The sequence below is a fragment of the Leptonotus elevatus genome, chromosome 2, assembly GCF_054856555.1.
Source record: "Leptonotus elevatus isolate MCC_2025b chromosome 2, RoL_Lele_1.0, whole genome shotgun sequence".
NCBI lineage: Eukaryota > Metazoa > Chordata > Actinopteri > Syngnathiformes > Syngnathidae > Leptonotus > Leptonotus elevatus.
In genome coordinates, this window is record NC_141240.1 from 6,308,087 (window position 1) to 6,335,009 (window position 26,923).

At 40.0% G+C, this 26,923-nt stretch overlaps 2 protein-coding genes across 16 annotated transcripts in view; one reads left to right on the forward strand and one right to left on the reverse strand.

The window, feature by feature from the left end:
- The window catches only part of LOC147178284 (peripheral plasma membrane protein CASK-like), a 40,272-nt gene extending 28,741 nt beyond the window's left edge, over positions 1-11,531 (forward strand). For 3 of the 15 annotated variants that reach the window (XM_086067639.1, XM_086067641.1, XM_086067636.1), the window contains 15 exons: positions 1,835-2,023; positions 2,945-3,023; positions 3,098-3,183; positions 3,304-3,372; positions 3,462-3,530; positions 3,660-3,695; positions 4,283-4,321; positions 4,637-4,833; positions 4,925-5,040; positions 5,950-6,030; positions 7,208-7,288; positions 7,404-7,606; positions 9,496-9,579; positions 9,783-9,809; positions 9,999-11,531. In XM_086067639.1, coding sequence (XP_085923765.1) covers positions 1,835-2,023; positions 2,945-3,023; positions 3,098-3,183; positions 3,304-3,372; positions 3,462-3,530; positions 3,660-3,695; positions 4,283-4,321; positions 4,637-4,833; positions 4,925-5,040; positions 5,950-6,030; positions 7,208-7,288; positions 7,404-7,606; positions 9,496-9,579; positions 9,783-9,809; positions 9,999-10,175 — 1,533 coding nt within the window. In that variant the 3' untranslated portion in view covers positions 10,176-11,531. Of the gene's footprint in view, positions 1-1,834; positions 2,024-2,944; positions 3,024-3,097; positions 3,184-3,303; positions 3,391-3,461; positions 3,531-3,659; positions 3,696-4,282; positions 4,322-4,636; positions 4,834-4,924; positions 5,041-5,677; positions 6,031-7,207; positions 7,289-7,403; positions 7,607-9,495; positions 9,580-9,782; positions 9,810-9,998 lie in introns of those variants that run through there. The other 12 variants (XM_086067634.1, XM_086067637.1, XM_086067633.1 and 9 more) reach the window with 8 other exon arrangements.
- A 4,583-nt stretch (positions 11,532-16,114) lies between these two features.
- The window catches only part of LOC147178286 (interleukin-1 receptor accessory protein-like 1), a 190,419-nt gene continuing 179,610 nt past the window's right edge, over positions 16,115-26,923 (reverse strand). Inside the window, exons 10-12 of the mRNA XM_086068572.1 lie at positions 25,427-25,597; positions 23,985-24,029; positions 16,115-21,626 (exon numbers count right to left, since the gene is read on the reverse strand). Of these exons, the coding sequence (XP_085924698.1) occupies positions 20,896-21,626; positions 23,985-24,029; positions 25,427-25,597 (947 nt within the window). The 3' untranslated portion in view covers positions 16,115-20,895. The remainder of the gene's footprint in view (positions 21,627-23,984; positions 24,030-25,426; positions 25,598-26,923) is intronic.

The window sequence follows — 26,923 nt, forward strand, 5'->3', positions numbered from 1 at the left end:
CAGAAGTGATGACAAGAAGTGTGACTGAATGCGGAATGTTTGCACATTCTTCTGATGGGTATCGTGGTCAAAGCGGAACCACAGAGGAAGTTGTGGGATGGATTGATCGTAGAGGCACAAGAAATGTGAGGGATATTTCCTACTGAAGGTGAACTACTTTTTTTTTTGTCTTTCTGAGCTGCCGTGTCAAATGTAATGCATAGCAGAACGTTTGTATATATGTATGTGTGTATGTTGTACATGTGAATGTCTGAACCCCCACTTATTCACGGTTTACTATTCATAAATTTGCCCTGCTCACGTTCTTTCTTTTTCACCTATCCTCGGCTATTGACTGAAATACTATAACACACTAAAATGCCACAATATACTGCTAATCCGCTGGTGAGTAAGAAAGTAGTGATTTTTGTCAAGTAAATAGTGTTGTTGAATTGATACATTCCGACTGAAAGACGAAGATCTTATTTCGGGGGGGGAAAGTGAGTTTAACCTTGGTTGTTAATGGAAGTTACGGACAGGCGGTCTTTATTTCATATATTTTGTAAGGGTAATGTTGATGAGTTCTTATGCTTGCAAGCTTTCCCCTTTTTCTTCAAAATGTAATTATGGCCAAACAGTTCAATTTTAGTTTTGTTAGACCATAGAATGTCTCCAAAAATGAAAGTCCTTGTCCCGGTGTGCATTTGTAAACTGTATTCTGGCCTTTTTTTTTTACATTTCTTTTTTAGCAATGGCTTCTTCATGGCTAAGTGGCCTTTCTGAGCGAGACATTCCCTTGGGGTTTATACCTGCGTATAATTGTTGGAATAGATGAACATGGCACTTTCAAGCATCTGGAAATTGGAGCCAAGGATGATCCAACAAATCCAAATATCTTGAGCTGGCTAATTGCTTTTTGATGATGTTACACAATGAAGCAGTGTGTTTCAGATGTGTTTCCAAATACATCCTTCTCTCATTTTTCTGGAATTTAACAAATAATGCTTGTGATTTATTTCACCAAATTGATGTTGTCTGGTTTAGTCAGTGAGAAGAAAAAGTACATGTCTCGCATAATGTATGTAAAGTTATGGTTCTAACTGTATTTTGCTGATATCAGGCTGAAACCTATATGTCAAAATATGGTCAATTTAATATTTTTAACAAAATTATGCAACTGGTCAGTCCCCACATGGTTATGTTATTTTGTTAAATTACTGACTATTATAATATGTTGGGTGGATTTAAGTTAATTTTGACAATGCAGTGTTTCCTAAACAAACATGCCATTTTTTTTTGTTTCCTGAAAAGTGATGACTGAAAATAAAAGGTTTCAACACTTACACTAGAAATGTTCAGCACATGCACACAGTATTAGTGGCTGCGCAATTGGTATTAAGTACACTACTGTGACACACATTTGGTCTGCTTCTATCCAATTAGCCTGCAGTGCCTTGCGAGCTCATGAATGATGCTTGTTTCACATACACACAAATGTCCCACTAAATAGTTGTGCTTTCCTCAGAACTTCAGCTTCATATTTGAAATTCTGAGCTTTTCTTGTGACGTAGTCAGTTGCTAGAGGAAAGTTGTTGATGTTGTACACTGTTTGTTTCAGTTCTAATGTTGTATAGGCAGCTAGTTTTCCTTCCTTGAGTGTCAGCAAGCATGCTGGCCTGTTTATAGGCGGTGACAGCTCGTAAATGTTAGTAAAAACATATAATGGTCAGTGACTTGATCAGTGGCCTCTGAGGATTAGTGTAAGCCATACTCTTTAAAGCCTTCCACGAACACACGTTGTAATGCTGTGGGTGTGTTTTAGCTTTGAATTAACGCTTTCCATGTTGTCGCTCAGGCTCTGCTACAGACCCATGATGTGGTAGCCCATGAGGTCTACAGTGACGAGGCGCTTAGAGTGACTCCCCCGCCCACATCCCCTTACCTGAACGGAGACTCACCAGACAGCACCAACGGAGACATGGACCTGGAGAACGTTACTAGAGTCCGCCTGGTGCAGTTCCAGAAAAACACAGAAGAGGCCATGGTGCACACATACACACGCGCACACACAAAACGAAATCATTTCTGAAAATGACACACAATTATAGTTTTGGAATTTTCATTTTAAGTTATTTTTTATTTCAACTAAAGTTTATTATTATTTTTTATTTATTTAGTTAGTACTTTTAATTAGTTTTCAGGACATTTCTGTTCATAAAAAAAAATAGTTTTAGTTATTTAAAAAAAAATGCTTAGTTTTAGTTAGTTTCAGTATTCAGTATGAATATGGTAAAATGAAAAAAGTAACGCATTTCTTACTTAGTGTTGCATTTTGGCTCGGTTAAATAAAAAAGCAGGTATGCCGAGCGATTGGAGCCAAAAGTCAAGCATGCAAAATTTGTTGGGTTTCCATCCAAACACCCACCCCCTCACCCCAATTTTCAAGAAATGCGAAAATAAAACTGAATGGAAACACTAGAAATTCGAAAAAAGGGCCCAAAATTCGCAAAAATGTTTTTACGCTTAGAGGGGGTAGATTTTGAAGCGTATCGAAAAAAGGAAAATGAGAATTTTGCCTCTGGAAACAGGTTTTGCGAATAAGCGCTGGCAAGAGCAGATACACGTCACACGTACATTTATAGTCCCAAAGCAATGTCGGACGATAAAGGTATGTTTGGGGGAACGACGAGACATGAATCTTTTTAAAATTAATTAAAGAAGCGAATATTAATGCTATTTTAGATGGAAAACAGCAAAGAAATGCTACGGTTTATCAAGAATTACAAAAACACTCACACGACGTCAAAATGTAGTTTCAGTTAGTTTTCATTTTTAAAAAACATTTTTATTATAACGTTTTATTATGTTAACGAAAACGTTTTTTTGAATTTCAGTTTTCGTTATTTTGTTAGTTTGCATTAACTAAAATAACCTTGCTCTCAAACCTGCTGTTTGTCTTTCACAGGGCATTACGTTGAAAATGAATGAGCTCAACCATTGCATCGTGGCTCGAATCATGCATGGTGGAATGATTCATCGGCAAGGTCAACTCCCTTTTTATTTTACATGCTCATATTATGTCATATAAATAGGCTAAATTTTTCTTTCTCAATTTCAGGGACCCTGCATGTAGGAGATGAAATCAGAGAGATCAACGGCATCAGTGTTGCCAATCAGACCGTGGAACAGCTTCAAAAAATGCTTGTGAGTTAGCTGCTGACTTACATTGTACTAGTTCAGAAGGATAGAATGATCTTTTTCACTCTCATCATGTCGAATCTGCAGTATGTTTGCATACATATTTTAAGTGTTTGTCATCCGCAGAGGGAAATGAGGGGAAGCATCACATTCAAGATAGTACCCAGTTACCGGTCCCAGTCTAAGTCTTGTGAGGTACAGAACCAAAACCTGGTACGCTTACATGTCTGCTGCGTATGTGGGTACAAGAGAACAAAAGCATAGGAAAGTGTTTGTCGTTGCAGAAGGAGTCACCAGATTTGTCTCAACATTCGGCTGCTAATGGTCATGCAAGTGTCAACAGCTCCATCCTGGTGAGTGTACATATGCACTGTTATTTGAATACCTTGAAAGCAATAAATACACGTAAAGTAAAAAAGAAAAAAGAAAATACCAGTAGTAGTGCTATTAATGTTTACAAGGCTGTATTTGTTACTCAATAGGATCTGCCAGCAACAATTCAGCCCAAAGCTCGTCAGGTGAGTTCTACAGCAAGTCTCTTTAGTGGCAACTACTAACTGTACCAAATCAGTGTCGTCCAAATCTGCATGTATTTGTATGAACCATTTCATTACCATATTTGTTTAACTTCTGTCTTGGACTCCGGACATTTAACCTTTACCTCAACTCTGCTAAAGGCTCCATCAAAGCATTATAGGCAGAGCACGCTCTACTGGAATATGATTGACTGCAGGTCATGTGTCAATCATTTGGGGTTACTGGGGCATGTCCTGCTTTGAACTCAAGTTGGATTCATATTAACCGACGTTTGAATACCATGTTTGAAAGGCTTGAAGAAATAACACCTAATGAGAAAAATCACTGAAACAAACAAGAGTGTTCCCTGTCACAACTTTCTCTGCAAACCTCAACATTCACCAGTTGCATGGTTAACCTAATGCTCAAAGCTGACACACACGTACCGCTGATGGCATATGGACAGACAATGGCATATGTCAGACTCAATTTACAGTTGTGAGTCTCCTGGTGCACCTCTTGTTTGTGCCCCACAATGTATTCTACTGCATGATTTCTGTGTAAGTGTGTGATGCTCTCAACTCCATAGATCTCCAGACCTGCTATCCAGGACAAATTGTCCATTAAGGTAAGATGTCTACTAGAGGAAGCACATAGAAGTAGATCCCGACTCACTCCATCGCTGTTGCAAAACATTGCCCTCTCTATAATGATACATGTACCCCACACGAGCAATTAGCATTAGCTAGCACGACACATTCTCTCTTTCCTTAACGACCTTCGCATTTAGGTTCTTGATTGAAGTGTGCTGGCTTTGTATTTGTAAATGTTGATTTAGCAGCCAATCAGTTTTCATATGGGCAGCTGAAACAATCAGGGCCTTTCATGTAGTCTCCCATGATGCTACAAACAAAAATCATGTCTGACTGTTTTGCCGCTGCAGATCTATGTTCGTGCTCAATTTGAATATGACCCGACAAAAGATGACCTCATACCTTGTAAGGAAGCAGGCATTTGCTTCAGGGTGGGTGACATCATTCAGATTATCTCCAAGGATGACCACAATTGGTGGCAGGGAAAGCTAGAGAATACCAAGAACGGCACAGCAGGCCTCATCCCTTCCCCAGAGCTGCAAGAGTGGTGAGTGACAAAATGATCACCAGCATATTTCCCAGCTTTGCATGGGCTCATGGCTTCAAATGCATACATACAATTCATGTGGTGTTCACAGGCGTGTGGCATGTATAGCCATGGAGAAGACCAAACAGGAACAGCAAGCCAGCTGCACGTGGTTTGGCAAAAAGAAGAAACAGTATAAAGACAAGTACTTGGCCAAGCACAATGCAGGTAAGCCATTCACGTTAAAGTATATACTGTTGGATGTGGACACAGTAAACACCAGAGCAAAGGTGGCAAATCCAGGTACAGAAAGTAAAAACCCTGCCACAGTTTGGCTTTAGCCCCAGGTGCTAGCTAGCGAGCTCCCTCGCTAGCTCCCTCGGTGCTCGGTTACCTGCTAGGGAGCTAGCTAGTTAGCACAAGGGGCTAAAGCCAAACTGTGGCAGGGTTTTTACTCTCTGGACTTGGATTTGCCTGCCACCTCTGCACCAGAGGTTCAGAAGCCCTTTTTAAGGTGATGTTCTTACAACTGTACTTTATCCAGTTTGCCAAGTCAGGGTCTTTGTACAATGCAGTTATTGCATAGCATCATGTGCTAATTCATATCTGCACTCACAAGATCCTGCTGTAACACTTTAGAAATGCGTTTCCACACGACACTTGCCTTGTTTGCCTTGCCTTGCTTTATGCCTCAAATACCTTCACCTGAGTCACTGTTATTCTTGACTAACCAATGGATGTATCCGCTTTGGATGCAACATTTTTGTCTCCTTTTATTTGAATGTGTATTTTATTAACCCTTGCGCTCCCACCCTCTGCCCATGTTTCATGCTGTCTCATACCCAATGACTTGGCTGCATGTAAGTAACTCCAGAGAGCTCTTATCCAGCTTCTGTGTTTTATTCCTCTTATTCTCTCTGCTTTTTTCCCCTTGTCCTCCCTAATATGTGTTTGACCTTTGAATGCAAATACCTATTTTTGTCAGTAAAAAGACAAATACTTAAGTAAGATGCTCCTCGGCATAGCATTGCTAGCTTTAGGTTGTTGTTTTCTGACCCAGATTAGAAGTCATGAAATAGTCTTTGCATTGCTTTTATGAATACTGTAAGAGCAATTGTTTATTATCTATTTTGACAGTGTTTGATCAACTAGATCTGGTAACATATGAGGAAGTGGTCAAGCTGCCTTCTTTCAAGAGAAAAACACTAGTTTTGCTTGGTAAGTCTCGAGTAGCCCTGGCAGAGCGCAGTTCAAGGCGTGGGCGGGGTGGACCAAAATATTTGACTACGCCCACACACATTCTAAGTCCCCCTTTTTTGTTAATACAAAATGGTTTCAACAAAAAATAAATAATAATGTAGATTTAGTGATGCACTGTGTTATAACGCAACACTTATTTATTTTTTAAAACATTTTATAGAGCATCTAAAATTACAAACACTTAACCCTCAGTCAGTTGGGGCGGAGCTAGCTATAAACTGTTTGATGGAAGTGGTCGAATCGGCCATTTTGACATTCTTGATGAACAGAGGATTGTAGAGCCACAGAAGTACGCCCAGCGTGTTCAGGGGGACTGAAAAAGGGGAGTCGAAGTTGGTTTTGAGTGTCTATGCCAGGCTTCCCCAATCCTGGTCCTCGAGGGCAGGAGTCATGCAGGTTTTAGATGTTTTCATCCTCCATCGCACCTAATTCTGATGACGTGATATTGTGCTGAAGTGTTAAAATGGGACATTTTATTTCAATGAGGAGGTAGTGCACATTCCATTTTGTTGTTTTTTCAAATCCTCAAAAAAAGGACATCAAAAATCCAATTTCTTTATTGTAGTTCTATAATTTCATCAATGCAATGAAACATAATACATTAGTATTGTAATGGACGTTAAACTTAAAGCACCATTGTACAACAGAATAGTCACTCTAGGATGCGCTGCAGGGAAATAAACGTTTCATCATTTTGATAGTAGGCTAATATAGCTGACATAGACACTTGCAGACATGTGTTGCTTTAATTATAAGGCTTTTATTTTTTTGTGGCTCCAGACAGATTAGTTTTTTGCTTTTGGTCCAACCCCTGGTTTAGGTCCACCCCAAGTTGAGCCATGCCTCCAACTGCACTGTGGCCAGGGCTTACTCTGGTTGGTGAATTCTGCTTTCAAACTAGTGATGGACAAATGAAGCTTCATGAAGCACTTCTCCTTGAGATAGTACTCTTGGCTTAAAGAAGCAGTGAACATTTAATTAATTTCCATTGCGCTTGCCAACATTTAGATAAGTAAAAAAATATTGCAAAATGTTTCATGAAGCTTCACTAAGCTTCATTTCCCCATCGCTATTTCAAACTTCCACTAAAAATAACAATCAAGCTGTCATTTCACACATCTTTACTTCAATTCAGGTGCACACGGAGTTGGCAGGAGGCACATCAAGAACACGCTTATCACAAAACATCCGGACCGCTTTGCCTACCCCATCCCTCGTAAGAAATACACGTGACACACACACACACCACTCATTGTAGTCAGTAATGCGACTATCTAAATTTGACTGACTTTCATTTTTGAAGCTGAAACTTTTCCTCATGTCTCCATCAGACACCACTCGGCCTGCAAAGAAGGATGAGGAAAATGGAAAGAACTATTACTTCGTATCTCACGACCAGATGATGCAGGACATCAGCAACAATGACTACCTGGAGTATGGCAGCCATGAAGATGCCATGTATGGAACCAGGCTGGAGACTATTCGGCAGATCCACGCTCAGGGCATGATCTCCATTCTGGATGTTGAGCCACAGGTGAAATGCACCACACAGCAACAAATGACCCGTCAGAATTCTATACACTCTAACAGACTATTCCGCTTTTGATTTGTTGAGATTTATTATCGGCACAAGTCAGTCAACTCCGTTTATTGGCAACAGCTACTGTTGTGGCCGTAGCAGATGCCTGAACAAAAAAAAAAAAACTACCACTAAGTCATGAAGAGCACATGCACTTTTGTATCACTAGCGTCTGTCGTCTCCTCTGGCTCCAACAAGTAACATGTTGGAGAGCGCCGAATTAGCAGGACTTAAGGTAAGCACCATAACATGGATGCTCATTACAACCCCACAACAATAAAATACAAATCAGTTTGGATTTAGCGTGTCACATTACTAGAGAGCAGAAACGCTCATGGGTAAATTTTTAACTTTCCACTGTCCCAAAAGTGAGTTTTACGTACATACATACGTAACTGTTTTAAGTTTGTCAGCTGCTGGCCGCCGAAGTGCCATTTTCAGAGTTAGGGCACTAATAATTTTATAGTCAATTTTTTTTCTTTTTTGTCAAACTTTCAAATGGTTGATTCGGACATTTGGACATACAATCACAATGCTGCCTAGTCGCCGTAAAGAGAAGTGAAACTACCGGCGGCCATCTTGCGTTGCCACTCTCTAAACGTGCCAAACTTGAGTGCTGTACACTGATTTCTCCGTGGCGTTTTCATGTTATTTTATTTTGTATTCATGGCGAAAGTGTGTGGTGCTTGCCCCTTAAACAAAAAGTACGCTGATTAAGAAAAAAAAGTGTCTGTTGGATTGCCATTAAATAAGTATGAACGTTAATTCATTGTATGGTAATGCCACTAAGTGTAATTATTTTTTACAGCCACAAGATGGTGGTATTACTGCATTTTCTTTGTGGTTTTGGGCACCATTAAGGCAAGGCTGCTTATGATAAAGCAATTGGGGAAAAATACCTTGCAAAATTACGACAAATACAGTGCAAGGATAAGATTGTGGAAAACATGAAAGACCTTAATCATATATATATAGAAAAAGTGCATAGTTTTTAACCCGCGTTTAAAAGCATTTACATTAAGATATGTTCTGAATTTTTCTTCCTTCATGATATTAACTTTAATATTAATAATGGATACCAGCAAATCTGGAAACTGTGCTGTATTGTGACAGTGGTGGTGGTGGTCATATAATACATGGGTGCATGTCATTCATAGTACCTTACGATATATTTTTTCATTGGACAACACTCAAGTAGTCAGTGTACAGCTTGTATAAAGATATACGTTTACTGTCCCCTCAAAATAACTCAATATACAGCCATTAATGTCTAAACCACTCACTGCAAAAGTGAATAGACACAGGGCTCCAATTGCTTTCACCCCTTCTTTTGCTCCGGTCTGCTTTGTCTTATTCGTAAAAAGTCTTGACAGAACATGAAAAAATGTGTCCGAACTTGATCACAAACAAAAGGGATTCCATCGGGATGATAGGAACAAACGTGCACCGTAGTGCATGTTTGAGCTTCCACATGATCAGTCGCAAATACTGTGATGGACCAAGAGAAATCGAGACTTCAATAAGAAGTAAATAAAAAAAATAAAAAAATAAAAATTACATTTTGGGCCAACAGGGATCCCGTGGCCACCGGGAACATAGTTTTAAATGTAACTTTAATAACACGCTAGCGCAAATTCACGGGATGCTATACTGTATTTACATGCGGGAACAAATATGCATTTAACAACTTTCACAAAAGGTATAATGTCATCAGTCTCAACTTTTGGCCTTTAATTGTGGCAGCCCTACGTTACACACAACAATCTATGTTTCTTAATATCGGCAAATGGCAAAGGAAACTACACAGACTTGTTAAGTGTTTCTCCGTCTCTCCCTCATTTTAGGCACTGAAGATTCTCAGAACAGCCGAGTTTGCTCCCTTTGTCGTCTTTATTGCAGCTCCCACTATCACGCCAAGCCTGACGGAGGTACAATGGCCGACAATCCTTGTACTCATTTATTAATGCTTGTGTTTTTTTGTATGTGCACGCGCCGACTCTGTCCATGCATACCAAGCCAGTGTTGTGAATGACCAGTGTTGTCCTTTTTCTCAATGCATTTCTCACCTGCCCTTTTTGCTTGAAGTCATTTATCTTTTCTTTGGCATGCCTTTTTCCTATTTACAATGGAGCTTCCCAAGTGGTGTCGCAAACTGCCTGTAAGTATTAAGTGCTCATCTCATGCGTGTTTGACACTGTGGGCTGTATAACGTCAAATCCCAAGAGCCCTTTTGAGTGTGTGTTTCGTCAGCAGCACATCTGTCAAGCTCTTCGCTGCATGGAGACAGACTGCCATCTCCTGCTCCTTGCGTCATTGCTTAGCGCTATGTGTGGATGTGTTTTGTCAGGATGACTCCCTGCAGCGCCTCCAGAAAGAGTCGGAGATGCTGCAGCAGACGTACGCTCACTACTTCGACCAGACCATCATCAACAACGAGATAGACGACACGCTGCGCCTGCTGGAGGAGGCTGTGGAGCTGGCGTGCAACACTCCTCAGTGGGTCCCCGTGTCCTGGGTGTACTGACATAGTGAGACGTCCAAAACTCCTCCTGAACGGATGTGTCACGTCTGTGCGATCACCTGGAATGTCGTCTGATCAAAGTCCTGTATTTTGTAGATGAAGCTATAATAGGACAAGAAATAACTTGTGCCACCTCATGAAGACTCCACTTTGGCCCCTTTTTGTCTTTCAGTGGCCTTGAAGGTGTTAATGTGTACATACAATACATATCTATCTGCAATGATAACAATGCTAAAAGATGTTAGGTGAATACAGTTCTGTCCTTACATAGGTGAAGGCTACGTGGGGTGTGTTCTATATTTTGTACATTTGTTTTCAACATAATGGATGACTGACTGATAACACTGACAAGGCAATAGCAAGTAGGCAGGTGTGCATGGGTCTTCAAAGGCACTTGATATGGAACCCGCACGTCAAAACCAGTTGAACTTTGAAGCACATCAGAAGCTGCCACAGTGCACAAGCAAGTCGCTGGACACCAAACTCAACAAAAAGCACAGGAAACTTGGCAGTTTCGTTCTCCCGAACCTCTTATTTATTCCACCATTTTGTCAAAGGAGCACCTTTTGTCAACTCACTTCTTGTACCCCTCCCAACATTTGATCGTCTTTGTTTACATCAGAATTTGCACAAAAAGGACTATGAAGATACATTTTGGTGTGCTAGTAGCCTGCTCTCACTACACGGACAACCATCGGTGATGCTGCAGGTACATCTAGCACTCAAGTGGAAGTGAAGAAGATAAGGCAAAGTTGAAATAGCCTGCTTTGAAGAGGCATGGGGAAGAGGTTGGTAACATCTATGCACACCCCCAGTTTCTTGGCACACCACCAGGGCCATTAATTTCCTCTACACTACTGTTCTTACTTGTGTGTGAGGAGTCATGCCTGTGCGAGAAGATTGTCAAACTCCATGTAGGTTGGACATATCAAATGTTAGAGCCTATGTTTTGGAGCTGAACAGTTGTTTGTGTTTATAAAAAAAACAAAAAAACAAGTATTCTTGTTTTGAGGGTGAGTAAACAAGTCAACATTTTATGTGTAACTGTTTCAATGGTGCGTATGTCATTTGCGTGAACTACAGAGAGCCAGTGTTTAATAATGATGAAAAGATGCTCGGTGTTGAACATAATGTTGACGCTTGACCAGAAGTAGCACAACGCTTCCCCGTCACACGAGTGACGTCATCATGATTATTTTTGAGAGTACCGTTGCTTTTGTGCCTCTTCAAGTGTTCTCATTTTAACTTGTGTGTAAATGACCTCTGTAAATGTCCAAAGCAGCTCTTGTGTATGACTTGTTGTTTTTTGTTATTTCATTTTGTAAAGAAAAAACAAACAAATATATACAGTATCTTGAATTGAATGTGTGAAAGCAAAGTGACTTGACTTGTGGTTTGCCCAATTGCTGCCAATGTGAGACATTGCAACTATCAACTTTGTAAGCAACTGGTTTGACTAAGAGCTCCATGAAAGTGCAATGAAGAAAATATTGACACTTTGTTTTTGCAACGAAACTGGAATGGTCAACCAGTCACAAATTGGAGATAAAGTTCAACCAGGAGCCTACCTGAATAAGACAAATAACTAGTAGAACCGTCCCGGTGGCCGGGCCATTATAGTTCATCGTGCCCAACTTGAGTTACGGAGCTATAAAAACTTAACAATATTTATCATAATAGTTATTTTTGTGTTAAGAAATGCTAGTGTGTGGGTTAACACTCAGACATAAAATATACTGCCGTTTTGCGCCGCATTAGGTTCGAAGCAGGTGTCAGCCCCTGTTTAATGTTTATATCCATTGTTGGCCCCTTAAACGCAGTAGCCTTAAACTGCATCCTGCTGTAGCTGGCTATATTTGCTGCAGTGTCTGAACGAATTATTGTGATGGATCGAATGTCAATATCTAGATATAAATATTCAAGATAACGAACAATCAACGACATTGGTTTCCCCGCGTAAAACTGCATGTACAGTTCTTTTTAATGTTCGCATTCGAATGCAGCGCAAAGGCCAGCCAATCACAAGCCTCGTTTCAAGTTTGTGGCCCAACAACAAAAGACAAATGCAGGCAGGACGCTTATGACACTTGCGATATTTATTTACTTCTCTAGATGGTGCTCTTGTTTTCATTGTGGAGTTTAAAATGTGAATGTTAAGCACGCTCCCCCAATGCCCGGATGAGTACAAAGAAAGAGCCCTGATTTTTTTTTTTTTTTTTTTTATCTGCGACTGCGCTTATCAGCTTGTATTTTTGTATATTTCCCTTCAGTGTGGAGGCGAACATCCATAGCAGGGATCTTCAAGTCCTGCCCTCGAGTCCCTATCTACCCTGTTTTCCATATGTCCCTCCTCCAACACAGCTGAATCAAATAATCAGCTAATCAGAAAGCTCTGCAGAAGCCTGATAAACAATTCTGATTAAAATAGGCTGGATAATTGCTCTCAAGGACTGAACTTGGAGACCCCTGCCCTACAGTTTCTTGGGGGTGGAGTGGTGGAGGGTGACGTCATGCTCGTCCTCAAGCACATGGGCTGTGTCTTAATGTCCTCCGGCTTTACACCTCATTCACTAGTACTACATAGTTCCGCACGTTATAGTTGCCCAATATATAGTGTCGTCACTCTGGCGATTCACTACTCCCTATATAGTGCACTATTCATGCCATTTTGTAAGGGTGTCCGGAATGTCCAAACTAAAAAATATGTAGTGCACTCAAAATTACCCACAATGCATTTTAGAACATCGATGGTCACTCAACTGGTTGATATAGACCATAATGCATTGCGAGTATGAAAAAAATATATGTCCAGAGCACAGCACAAGAGCAAGAATGAAAGTGATGCAACACTTCCTGTACCAAGCGACGGCCAAATGGCCCAGGTTCGACATGGGGAGGGAAAAAAATCCTGGAAAATATCTTAATAATGCTAGTGTTAAACTATCCCAGAGCGAAATTTTATTGCTCAAAGCTTGCTCGTCTATGTCTCTTGAGACAATTTTGAGAATCTCATCTTATTTTCTCCTAAAATTCACAAGGAGAAATAAGGGAGACATAGCAATTAAAGAGGGAGTCATACTTGAGACTTAATGGAGATAACTTTGAGATCTAACTTCAAGGAGAAAATGAACATAAGGAGAAATAAGTGAGACTATGTGAGACAAATTTGAGAAGCTCATCTCATTTTACTCTCTTTTTTGTCTTCAGTGTTTCTCACGCGTTTCTCCTAAAATCCGCTGGGAGAAATAAGGGAGACATAGAAATTATAGAAGGGGAGTCAAACTTGAGACTTACTGGAAATACTGAGAGCGCTCACTTCAAGGAGAAAATTAGCAGTACTGAAGATACTACTGAGCAAAATCTTAGAAGAATATGTTATTGCTCAAAGCTTACATTTCAACATTAAATTAATTGCCAAAGACAAAAATGAAGGACATTTTCGTTTGAATTATAATTGAAAAATGTAGTTAGTTAGTTTTTGTTTTTTAAAAGCATATTTGTTATTTAATTTTGTTAATGAAAAGGTTTTTTTTTATTAGTTTTTTTAGATTTTTGTTTTACTTAACTAAAACAACGTAGGGACGCAGACATTCTGCTTTATAATTCTATAGATAATAACAGATGAGCTGACAATGAATTTCCCTTTTGGGATGAATAAAGTGACAATTTAATCATAATATTCTTTATTAAATTCAACAAACCACTGAACAGAAATAACTTCCAGTACAATTACTGTTATAACCAAAATTATCATACAACAGCAATAAACAGTTTATCTTTTTTTTTTTTTTACTTGAACAACAAATGTGTCGTATGCCCTGACGCGGCATTTGTTAATTAAGGCTTTCTTAATCTTACTTTTTTCAACTGGTGTCCATCTCTCCATTATGCTGCAGTGCATGATACAACCTGTAAAAATAAAAGAAAGCACAAATTACATCATGTAACAGCAGTTACCAAGACTATATTAAGATAATATAATATATCTATGTTTTCTCTCAATGTGTATGTAAGCGTTAACGATCTCAACGTCTATTCCCTAAATGTTCACCGGAAGGGGGGTGGGTTAAATTACCTTTCGTCAGGCGAAAATCCATCACCAGTTCCTTAGTTTTTCCTGCATTAATCCGGAGGCGATTTTCCTTACACCAGGCCACAAAGTTCTTATTCAGTTCTCGGTTCTCTGTCTCATCTCCATTGTTGATGAGACCAACTATGGTGAATAGTAGAGGCGCTAGAACAGTCCCTTGAGGCGCCCCCGTACTGCAGATCACCTTATCTGACACAAAGCCGCTCGTCTTCACTTACTGTGGCCTATTGGTGAGAAAGTCCAGAACCCATGTTGTTAGCTGGTGGCACACCCCATTGAGCTCCATTTTGTCCCTCAGGAGTTCTGGCTGGATGGTATTGAAAGCACTAGAGAAATCATGCTCATGTTGAAAATATGCTCCACAATCCCACACAGTTGCCTTGCGCAGTACTTGAGGAGCGTTGAGCTTAAGCCATCCGGACCAGTAGCCTTCTTGACCTTGAGCCTTGACAGTTCTCTTAACCTGTGCTGTATAGCAGGCAATTTGGTACCATTTAAAAAATATATCTCAATGAGCTCAAATTGCTTCGATAAAATAGCTTCAACATAATTGCCTGACAAAAAGTCTTATTGATCTAAATATGTTTTCCGCTAAATGTAAATAATGATCTATTTCATATGAAACTATTCATAGTTGTTTATATTTGAGAAGTGTTAGATACAATGTTGTTGCTGCTATTTGTTTTACTAAATTGAAGCAAAATTCGGGTCAGATTTTGTCTCGACAGCAAATGAGTGCACCCAACTAAATATTACGACATAAAATGAATAACTACTAGGGAAATTCTAAATAACCACAAACAGTAATGTCTGTGTCTAATAGACAAGACCAAAATGTATATGAAGCTATAAAATATCAAATGTAAAACAAAAGGAAAATAAAATACTTAGTCTTGAATCACGACAAAACATTGTGACTGCTCTTCACCTTCAAAGAACTTCTCACCGGCATGTTATTGAAACTAGTGATTGGACCTGAAATCAAAATTATCATAAAACTAACACTTACACGGTCAAAAAGCAACACTATGATCTAGTCAGTGTACATAAAACAAACAAGCCAGGGCATGCAATGACAGAAAAACTATACTCCTCCAGAAGAAGTTGAAAGTGAAACTATATCAAATTCACGGCTCATAAATGATAATTGACCTTTTTCTGATGTAGGTTAAACTTCATGATATGCAATTGCGAGTAGTACAGTGCAGATTCAGCAGAGCCATCCACATTTTGTTGTTTCCCAGAAACAAGTGTATTTTACTTTCTTAAAAATCGATATATAGTATAGTTAGAAGTTAGAATTGTATATAGGATAAATGTAGAACAAAAAAAAAAAAAGCGGGGGGTGGTGGTGTAATAAAACAAACCAAGAAGCATCCGGCTTTGAGCACCTCAAACAAAAAAAACAACAACCAAAAAACAAAGTTTATTCAAGCGCACGTACTCACACGCAAACAGTGCACAAGCTTAACACAGAGGCAGGCTGCAGTTACGCTCTAGACCAGAGATGGCAGTCATGAGTAAAAAAGGACAAATTCTGCAACAAACCTTTAAAGATAAAGGCTAAAGCAATGGAAATTGCATAAATTCCCACTGCCTTTTTAAACCAAGAGTGCCATCTAGAGGCTGTGGAAGTGCTTCATGAAGCTTCATTTGTCCGTCACTACTTGAAACGAAGTGCACCATCCAGTGGAGTAAAATAATATCAAAGACTTTGCAAAACGTGTCAGGATCTCTACTCACCATACACCAAGTAGACTACCGTATCGAAAATGTTTGGTCTGTGAGCCTGAAGTCATTAATAAGCCAGTGTTACGCACGCACGCACAGACACGGACACACACGACTCAGATCATGTGACTTCAAATGTTTTATTAATAGCATTATCTCTCTTCATGTACATTACAGATACATGATAGAAAATAACCCAGAAACAGAAGAGACCATTGGCTCTCCGCTTTAGTGAAAGTGCCTGCAATTAATTCTGTGCTATATATTTGTTACTCATCTTCATCACAGCCATCACCACCACATATATTCACCGTAATATCAAAATGGGCGTCCACTTACAACATGTATTGGTGCAATGGGACTTTTCAGCTCCTCCTGAACGATGACTGCTTTGTGATGCCCTGGGGGGATTTTTATATGGCTCGATTGTCTTCATCTAAATCTTCATCTTTGTATTATTACAATGCGGAGTCACACACACACTCCTCTGTTCATGCACCATCAGTTCTGGCATTAAACATTTTCCTCCTAAAAATACAAACAGGGTTCCTTGCGGGAATGCTTGGCTCTCAGTAAAACAGATGACAGGAACAAATCAAGACTGCAAAAAAATTGCTCCTTACTGGTCGATCAGCGAGTGTTTGTTTTGTTGACAGACCGTTTTTTTTTCCATTTTCATTTACTGTACTTTCTTATGTTTTCGTGCTTTATATGAGCTTTCTTAAAAAAAAACACACACACACACAAATAAAAGAAGATAGACCTGAATGAATCCTCTTAAATATCATGACTTTGATTTCAAGATGCCTTCAAGAACTGTAAAAATAGATTTGAGTTACATTCCTTTAGTTATGGTCAGACAAGGGTCGGGTGGATCTTTTACTTCTTGATTATTGATATTACCAAGACATTTTGGATAATTCCACACTTTCAACTTAGTGGAGACCGTTTCTGTTCGCCAGTGCATAAAGCAGCTCGGCTGAGTTTAGTGTGGAAGAACTGCAATCTTGACCTCAACCCATCCATCCGTTTCCACAGGTGCATTCCTTCATCTTAGGAATGTAACTCAATATTTTGTTCCATCACCTCCATCTTTCAGGTGTAAGTATTTTTTTTTTAATATGGCGACACCTCCCGTGCTGGAGTCTATTGGTTCCTATAGTGATTTACGCTCATGTTGCTATGGGTTTAAACAAACAATAAAGAAAAGTTGCAGTCATAACACAGATATCATTCCCATTTTTCACACAGAAAACATATACAGGGAACACACGACATCATCCTGAGTTTGGAGGCCAAAGCCCTAATGTTTGCACTACTGTATGTATAAGTGACATCTGTCCTGCTGGCGAAATGGAATGCTGCCCGATGATGTCTTAGCCCTGCTCCGACTGGAGGAAGCGCATGAAGCAAATGCTTTGGGTGATGATGTGGCTTCTCCTTTTCTCCGTCCCCCCCCATCGGCGACGGCATTTTTGCATCAGGTGCTGCCACAACTCACCTTTTGAATGATGGGAACACATACTGTGCAAAAGTCTTAGGACTTCACGAGTTTTGTTGTTTTAACGACCTTTTTTCTCAGCAGTCATTTTGAAACGTAAAATCTGCCAAATACTGTTAAACACAAAACACGTGAAACTTAGCTGGAGGAAAGAAAGAAAATGTAACATTTTGGTGAGAATCTGGATAGTAGTGCAGATACAAGTCCATTTTTTCCAGTGTTTGCCCCCAATAATTGTAACGTCCTCCGTGAGCAGAGATGGCAAATTTAGGTCCAGAAAGTAAAAACCTTGCCACAGTTTGGCTTTAGCCATTGATGCTAGCTAGTGTTAGAAATCATTTATTTGATTTCCTGCGTGTTCAAAATAAAACTCAAAGTTGAGATCTCGTGAAGAAGTGTCTTGCAAGCTTTTATTATTTAGAAATTTCCAAAGTCACTTTAGATCCTTGCCCAAACAGAAGTGTGCTCTCTCTTTCCGCTCTCCCACACTTATACAAAAACAGTGTTAACTCCCCCCTGTCATCCTGTCCTGTCAGCAAAGTGAAATACACAACTTAGAATCCTACTCCAGTTCCTATCTCAGTCCACTCCAGATGTGGGTAAACAATTGGTCCCCGGCACCTCCTTGCACCAGGAAATTTATGGACAGACCTCTGCTTGCACTTTCAAACATCCCCTCATTTAGATAACTCAGAAACCTTACTAGACATTTCTTTCCCAGGGAGAAGAACAAAGGACTATAGATTGACTAACATTTGAATTAACTGTTGTCTTATTATTACACAGCTCTAACTAATATCAAAAACGATTAAAATATAAATTGAAACAGAAAAACAATGTTAATAATCTAACACTAGCTAGCTCCCTAGCAGGTAAACGAGCACCATGGGAGCTAGCTTGCTAGCACCTGGGGCTTAAGCCAAACTGTGACAGGGTTTTTCTTTCTGGACGACTTGCATTTGCCACTTCTGCCCGTGAGTGGTTTTTGTCTGGCCCTGGCAGAGATATGCACTCTTTTGAAGTACGTGGCTGCTAAAACAACACAACAGAAAGGTGGCCCAAGACTTTTGAACTGTAATATACTCTTTGCTATGTAAGACATACAGTGAATTACCCATCATATGGGCTTCGCTCTACCCTCTAAAAAACTCTGCTCTTAAAGTCCTTCTGTCACACACATTTACAAAAATAGACTCTTTTCATAAAATAATATACAATTTAAACTTTCTGTGATAGAATCATTTGTTAGGGTAAATAAGTCTGTGTTATCTCAAAGAAAACAGCAATGTAAGCCTATAGCACCGTATTTCTCAGGTACCACTGCCATCCGTTATTGGGATTTATAACTCCTGAGTTTGTGTCCTTTACAGTGGTTGGAGCGGCTGAGACTTTGCTTCTGCAGATCCTTCCCACCACCGATGACCCCCTCCTTCCCCATTATCGATCCACACTAACGTGTGTGTGATCCATTTCACAAGCTTCAGAAAAGCGAAGAAACAAACACAAAAAGTCCCAAGAGATGACAAAGAATGTCATCATTAAAAAGAAATGCTACAAAGAATTACAAACACTATGTACATGACCCTGTATTCCAGCATTTTCCCAGCCATATTAGCCGGTGTTGGCTTAAGTTGCGTGACAGTTTTTACAGGCATGGCACAAAAGTTTTTTTTTTTCCCCCTTTTGTTGTTCAATATGACAAAACAATCCATGCATCATTTGTTCTTTCCACTTTCAACTGACAAATGAAAATAAGAATATTGCCTGATTATTTTCATGTTTTTAGTCTTACACAAAACAAGAAAAACAAATACCTTTTCAGTACTGTAGTCAGTATGTACTTTAAAAAAAAAGAAAAATTCAAGGCACAGGTAAACATATGAAAGTTTAAAACAGGCCACAGTTGCATTAAAGTTGAATTTAATTTATTTAACTGGCTATGTTAATGTGATTGGCTAAATGTTAGATTAAATGTACACAAGTTATCCCATATTTACTCTGATAGTATTGCAAAGCATTTATTTAGCAGTATAACCTTGTTTGAATCATGTAAATTGAAGTTGTCTGTGAAGAAAGCAGAGCCCCGCAAGACGGAGCATGACTCATGCTCCAGCTGCAAAACAGGAACTGTGCCCTTATCACAAGATAGCGGCTGAAACACTTTGCGGATGAACTGCTGAATTTTGACTGTTGAAAACTTCAGCGCGGAAGAAAGACATGTCTGTATTATTATCTGCACAATGACTCATATCCGCGATGGTTGCTGCTGTGTTTTTCTCCAATCTTTAGAGCAGCAACGGCTGTGTAACCAAGGACCGCCTTAAAAGAAATAAAAAGAGAAGGCTCGACAGAATGTGCTTCAGAGTGGTAGGAGACTGTAACTGTGCACATCTCTGTCCGTTCTTCTCGCGAGCAAAAATAATCTAAGTCGCTTGTCTTCCTTCCTTGTCTGTTGTTTATAAAATTTTCTTGGTCAGCTGAACCTGACACTAAGTTTGGTAGTGAGCATTAGAAAAGCCATGCTAGCTGCCATCGGCGCCAAAATCATTCTGGACCACCACCACAAACCATGAAATGATCCTTCGATGTTATTGTATTCTGCTTCATGTCTGACATGGAAGAAATGCTTTCGCTGCAGTCAGAACCAAGTTGCGATTATATGTGAACAGGAACATCTACAACAAGTTGTTTGTGTATCATTGCTTAATGGCAGAAAGAATAAAAATAACAACACTTTCAAAATGATTTGGCCCAATTTACTTTTCTATCTGGTGAAAGCAAGTGCCATGTCTTCCTTCTGAAAAGTCACATTTTCTCTAGTGATGTAAAAATTAAGCTCCATGAAGCACTTAGATTTTTTTTAAACTCCTCCAGGTGGTGCTCTTTGTTTAAAGATAAAGGCTATAGCAATGGAAATTGACTAAATCTCCACTGCATCTTTAAACTAAGAGTGCCATCTAGGGAAACCAAAAACTGTGCTTCATGAAGCTTCATTTGTCCATCACTACTTGCTCAATAAACAATTGTCTGTGTTATATTTTGGCTGATGGATTGTGACATGATTATGGCTGCTAAAAAACTAGGTATCTATGCTAGTTTATGCTTGCTACGAAGCTTTGGATCACATAAAGCTGACAAATGAACACGTCGAATCAACTTCAGTCCTGTGGCCAGTTTTTCCATTTCATAAATTTGATTTGGGCCTGAAATTGAAAGGTGAAAAAAACGACATCTGTTAGATTAAGAAATACAAAGAAACAATTAGTCCTTCAAAATAAATAAATAAATATATTTCAATTGCCAATTAAAAATGAAAAGAATGAATGATATTCAGATTGCAAAACCAATTCAACCCTGTCTCCTGGAATTCGTATGATCTGTGTTTTGCCGATGGGCGTGTGTCACCAGATGACGCTGGATATACTGGTCTCTCGGGGTAGAAGCGGCAGCATGGCGTTGTTGCCGTGGTGACCCTCCTCTAAACTCTGCTGCCGCGGCGACTTGGACTGCGGCCGCTGTCCGTTCAGGAGTGTCATGGGGATGTTGCAATACGTGTGCTGGTTTCGGCCGGAGGGCAGGTGCGGCAGAGTGCCACCCGGTGGCAGCTCATAGTCATAGCTCCGGTAGTAGTGTTTCTGTCTCATCTGGGTGTGGTACGAGTTGTGGAAGTTGGAGCGCAAATCCGGGCGAGCCGTGGCCATGGCGGTGGAGGCAGCAGCCGCCATGGACATCGCCGATACCGCCTGGAGCTCGCCAAAGGGCCCTTGCTCGCTCACATCCAGCACTTGCTCGTGGGAGATGCTCAGGGGCTCGGTGTGCTTGAAGGGCATCTCGTAAAGCAGCTGCTTCCAGAACTTGGAGTCCAGCTTGTTGCTGGCCGCGCCGTGCCATTTGATGACTGTCAAGGTTTTAATGGTGTGTTTGAGGGCCTCCACTTCCTGGTAGTTCATAATGCCGCGCAGCTCGGCGCACTCGATGAGGATGACTTTGATCTCGCCCGTCACCAGCATATTACGCAGACGCGTCTCCAGCTCAAAGATGCTCCACCCCCTCCGCACCACGTAGCTGGGCGTCAAAACGATGATGAGACGCTTGCTCTGGTCCACACAGCGCGCAACATCCTCGATGTACGCTACAAGCACATGCACAAAACACACACGCAATTACTTTCTGGAAGCCAGAGCTGCTTTGGAAATGCTATTTGCATGATTCCTTTTTGCTGGCATGCTAACAACCCGAACTGCTTTCCTTTATAGAGTCTAAAATGGCTTTTGGGGACGTGGATAAAATCCTATTGTTTGCACCCAGTTTGAGAGGATTTGTATTTTGTTCACAGAATTACACATGTTAACCTAGCACAGAGCTGGGGGCTCAATTGCTTGTCTGACAATGAATAAACCTAAATCACTAAGAGGAGCAAGCCAACAGGGACACCTCTGTCAGCACGTCTACTAAACAGTAAAAACACAATGCATGTTTAGTTCATCTTGAAACAATAATATGGGGTTCCATGAGTGCTAAAAACATGTTGTTGCGTCTATGTCTTATGTCTATGGGCGTGTGACGTGAGATATGTCTGTATTTATCGAATGTTGAACTGTCCTTGCGTCCATGTTAAGTATATTTGTATATGTACATGCCTATGATGGGTGTATATGCTAGTGCATATGCTAAGTGTATATGTTAGGTGTATTTGCTATGTGTCTATGTACGTGTCTATGCTAGGAGTATATGCTACGAGCATAAGCTACATGTTGTTGGACAATGTCGTTGCTACTTGTTACCTTGTGTCCTCTGGATGTGCCATTTTGACAATGTGGTTATGCTTTAGTACCGCGGTGGCACCTGGCGCGGCACCTATACTTTTTGGCACTTATGGAACCCCATACAATAAAGCCGTGCCTAATTTGCGTTTTGATTTTGGTGTGTGCAGTAATGATGGGCATGACAGTTATTTTAGGTGAACTGAATCATTAGAATCAGTTCATTGAAAAGAACCATTCAAAATATGCCCACCGAATATTTAGAATCTCATCACCGTTAAATGAAAAAAATATATATTTTTGAAAAAAGGCCGTTTGAAGTTTGGAGAAGAGGAAAAAAGATCACACAAGCCAAGGCCAGGTTGGGTGAGCAGTGAGGCGATTTTCTGTCAGATGCTCGTTGCATAGTGAGCAGGCACGCTGTCACAGTGAAGCTGCTCCGAGTTGTCCTGAGTAAACTCTTGCCCCTTTTTGCGCACTAAACAAAGCAAACGCCGCAGGGTCTCTGTAGACATGCTGGTTGATCTGGTCCACATTGAAAGGGAAAATTATGTTTGAGTTGAATGATAACTTCTGTGACATCAGTCCTGGAACTTTACTGACAGCCATTCAGAGCTCAACAGATTTTCCCTCCATCTCACTCTGAATCCTCTGTTGGTTTGGTTCAATGGGAGCAGAACATAGATAGTGTCAACTTTTAGAGTATTTGTTGGAGGCATTTGAGTGAAACAGCACATAAAAACATAATGTGGAGCAAAATTGGCTTTTGTTGCTAACTTATGCTAATGATTACTTGTGTGGTGCCTATCATATGTTTATTACACGAAGATGTGTATTAGGGGTGTGCCCCCCCCAAATCGATTTTCAAAAGAATCGAGATTCTCCTTTAGTACGATTCGGAATCAATTTTAAATGTCCCAAAATCGATTTTATTTAAATTATTTTATACTGTCTTGCCCTTGTTTGTGTGTGCCTTTGTTGGGAGCGCTGATCAGGTTGTACCCGATTTGGCCACTTAGGGGCAGTGTGGTTCCGCGCCTTCAGTTAAGTTGTCGTCACATGAGAGAGTAGAATGAAAAACTCACAGTCAAGTTATTCCAATAAAGTTTTTTTTTTTTCCGTTTTGGAAGAGCATATGCCGGTGAGTAATGTTAAATTAAGATGCTTCTTTGTATACATTCCTGAAGTGTTTTGTATGAATAGCCGTTCTTTTGAGTGATAAAAGTGCCGCGAGTAGCGCGTTAATTAACATTAGCAAGTCAGACTGGAGTAGATCATGACGATTCTTTGCACATCTATAAATTGAAGCAGCAATCATTGTCAATCAGATAATTTTGAAATCGTTCTGACTCAAAAATCGATTCTGAATCAAATCGCAAACCCAAAAATCTGAATCGAATTGTAAGACAGTCAAAGATTCCCACCCATTGTGTATAGTCAGTCAGCACAACTTATTTAATCATTACTCCAAGTAGGTTGAACTTGAATTAGTTTATGTCTGACAGTTACATTGGCTTTATTGGACAAAACTTGAATTAAAGTGTTATTTAACGGCAAATAAAATGGAATGTATCAAGTTAGACTGCTGAAAACACATCAATGGTGACAGTAGAAAGTCATAGTTGATTGCTTTAAAACAGTCGTAGTAAAAAATGTTAGGTTTCTTATTGCTCACAACATACTAGATCTTCTTGTGTCCACACAAAAAAACTAAGAGAAAAAAGTACCTCTAAGTAGTCTGGTGTCATCCTGGAAATGATCACTGGTGAAACCTAAACATAAATATTCAACATTGAAAAGGTAACGTATAAATTTGTAGTCAACACAAGCAACTGTGTCAATCATGCATCAGCATGATTGACACAGTTGCTTGGCATAGAGCACTGCCAATAACTCTATTCAGTTTCAAAATGGGATGTGTAGCATAGAAAAGCAGAGGAGTGTCAAGTACGCTAACATACTCAAAACAATCTGGCATACATGATATTTATCTCAAGTATACCATAATTCCCCATTATTTGCGAGGAAAAGAAACGAGCATGCTGCGAATAGTAACAAATGAATTGATGTTTCCTTTAAAAAGGTTTATAATTGCCTATGTTTGTGGTTTAAACCTTAAATATATCACACACTATTATCTTGAAATAGTTTACCATTAATTCACCCATCGTACATTATATTTAAAAACAAATGTCTTATAGATGATTTGAAACAAAAGCATGTATAAATTTGGCTCCTTTCTGAAATGCAAAGCTCATGTCTCAGTTGAGATGGATCACGTTGCTTGACACCAAGATGCCACAAGAGGGTGCCAAGGCCCTGCCTAACACAAATACAATTTCTTATAAGTCATCTTAAAGGCCAGTTTTCTATGAATAATAGAGGGGAAAGTATCAGTGAATAGGTATGGTAACACTGAAATGGCATTTTTGTAAGCAGAACGTGACCAAACTCTTTGCATTGATACGCCACTTTCCCATATTAGGGCCACCTCGCATTGAGGACGTATCCAGGGTCAAAATTTTTGACCAGGGTTTGATGGCTTGGACAAGCATACATAGTGATGGTGCTGAGCGCGGGAAGACAGGTGGATGCAAGTTTAATGATGATGCCATCCAAGTCATCGACATGATGAGTCCATCAGAGACAAGCGGGAGATGGCGGCAGACGAGTCCGTCAGGGTGGGGCGTAGCCTGATGCGGGTCTTGCACAGGAATGTTTCAAAACATGCACATGCACCAAGAGTTTGTGTATTGCGCAACATGCAGTGAGTAAGAACTGGATCGGGACCATGGACGGGATCCGTAGAGTCGCAGCTTCCTGCTACTTGTATTGCTATGCAAAAGTGTAACTTTTTAAGGGAGCTGACGGTCATCCTGGCAGTTGTACAATTTGTAGTTCAAGAAAATCCCTGGTAAAAATGCCCCAAGTCAAAAGCAATTTAAAAAACACCACGTCACATCTTTTATACCTACTTAAAAGAAAAACCTTCTCAAATAAACAATATTTGAAATCTTTTGAAAGCAGGTGCCCTCCATGGTCTCTATCCATTTGAGCTCAGGTCCAAAACAATTTGCTGGGCCACATTTGCGACAACACGTAAAGAAAACACGCCATGGCACCACTGTGCAGACACCAAGCCACACAACGTGACGGAGGGAGAGCTTACTTCCTGTGGGGATCAAGTCCCTGTCTGGAATGAAGAGTTTATACCCATAATGCTTTTCCAGCACGTCGGGCAGGATCTCCAAGGCGAAGCGCTCCTCCTCTCGAGTCTCCTGGCTCCACTGGTCGGGGTCTACTTTTGTGTAGGACAGGTAAGCATCATAGTCTTTGTTATCTGTAGGAGGCGGAGCATATGCACATGCAAATCTGTCAGGGCCTTTTCTCATGAATCTCTCCCTACATCACTTGAAAACACAAGCTTAAGGCAACTGGATTTGTATTGTTAGCTAACTTTTTGTTTATTTCTTGCTTTCCAAAGTCGTTCAAAACAACTTTTTTGGCAATTAAGCTGATGATATTTTATACTATATATGTATATATTGAATTACAACCCCAAATCCATTGAAGTTCAACTCATGTTCAATCCATACTTGATACACTACAAAGTCAAGATTTTTAATGTTCAAACTAATAAATGTTATTTGTTTTTAGCAATCTTTAACTCCAACATTTTCCCCAAAAACTGGGGCAGGTGGCAAAAAGATTGAGAAAGCTGAGAAATGCTCATCAAACACCTGTTTGGACTATCCCACAGGTGAACAGGCTAATTGGGAACAGGTGGGTGCCATGATTGGCTATAAAATGAGCTTCCCTGAATCGCTGAGTTATTCATTAGCAAAGACGGGGCAAAGTTCTCCTTTTTGTGAACAAGTAAGTGTGAGAAAATAGTCAAACAGATTAAGGACAATGTTCCCCAACGTACAATTGCAATTAATTTAAGGATTTCATCATCTACGGTCCATAATATCATCAAAAGTTTTAGAGAATCTGGAGAAATCACTACATGTAAGCGGCAAGGCCGAAAACTAACATTGAATGCCCGTGACCTTCGGTCTCTCAGGCGACACTGTATCAAAAACTGACAACAATGTGTAAAGGATATCACCGCATGCGCTCAGGATCACTTTGGAAAATCAATGTCAGTGCTACATCTGTAAGAGCAAACTATACTATGCAAACCAAAAGCCATTTATCAAAAATACCCAAAAACGCCGGCTGACTTCTCTGGGCCCGAGCTCATCAAATATGGACTGATGCAAAGTGGATAAGTGTTCTGTGGTCTGACGAGCCTATATTTCAAGCTATTTTGGGAAATTGTGGACGTCGCGGAGAGGAAAATAATTATCCGGACTTATGGAAGCAAAGTTCAAAATGCAGCATCTGTGATGTACAAATTTGTCCGTCACTAGTTACCGTTACTAGTGATGGGAAAATGAAACTTCATGAAGCACTTCACAAAAAAAATTTGTTACCCCTCTCGATGGTGCTCTTGGTTTAAAGATGCAGTGGAAATGTAATCAATTTCCATTGTACTAGCCTTTATCTTAGAGTATAAAAAAATATATATCGAAAGTGTTTCATGAAGCGTCAAGAATGACAAATGTGGTGAATTTATTGTATTCAACTCTGATATTTAACAGCAATAAATTAGCTTTCCAGA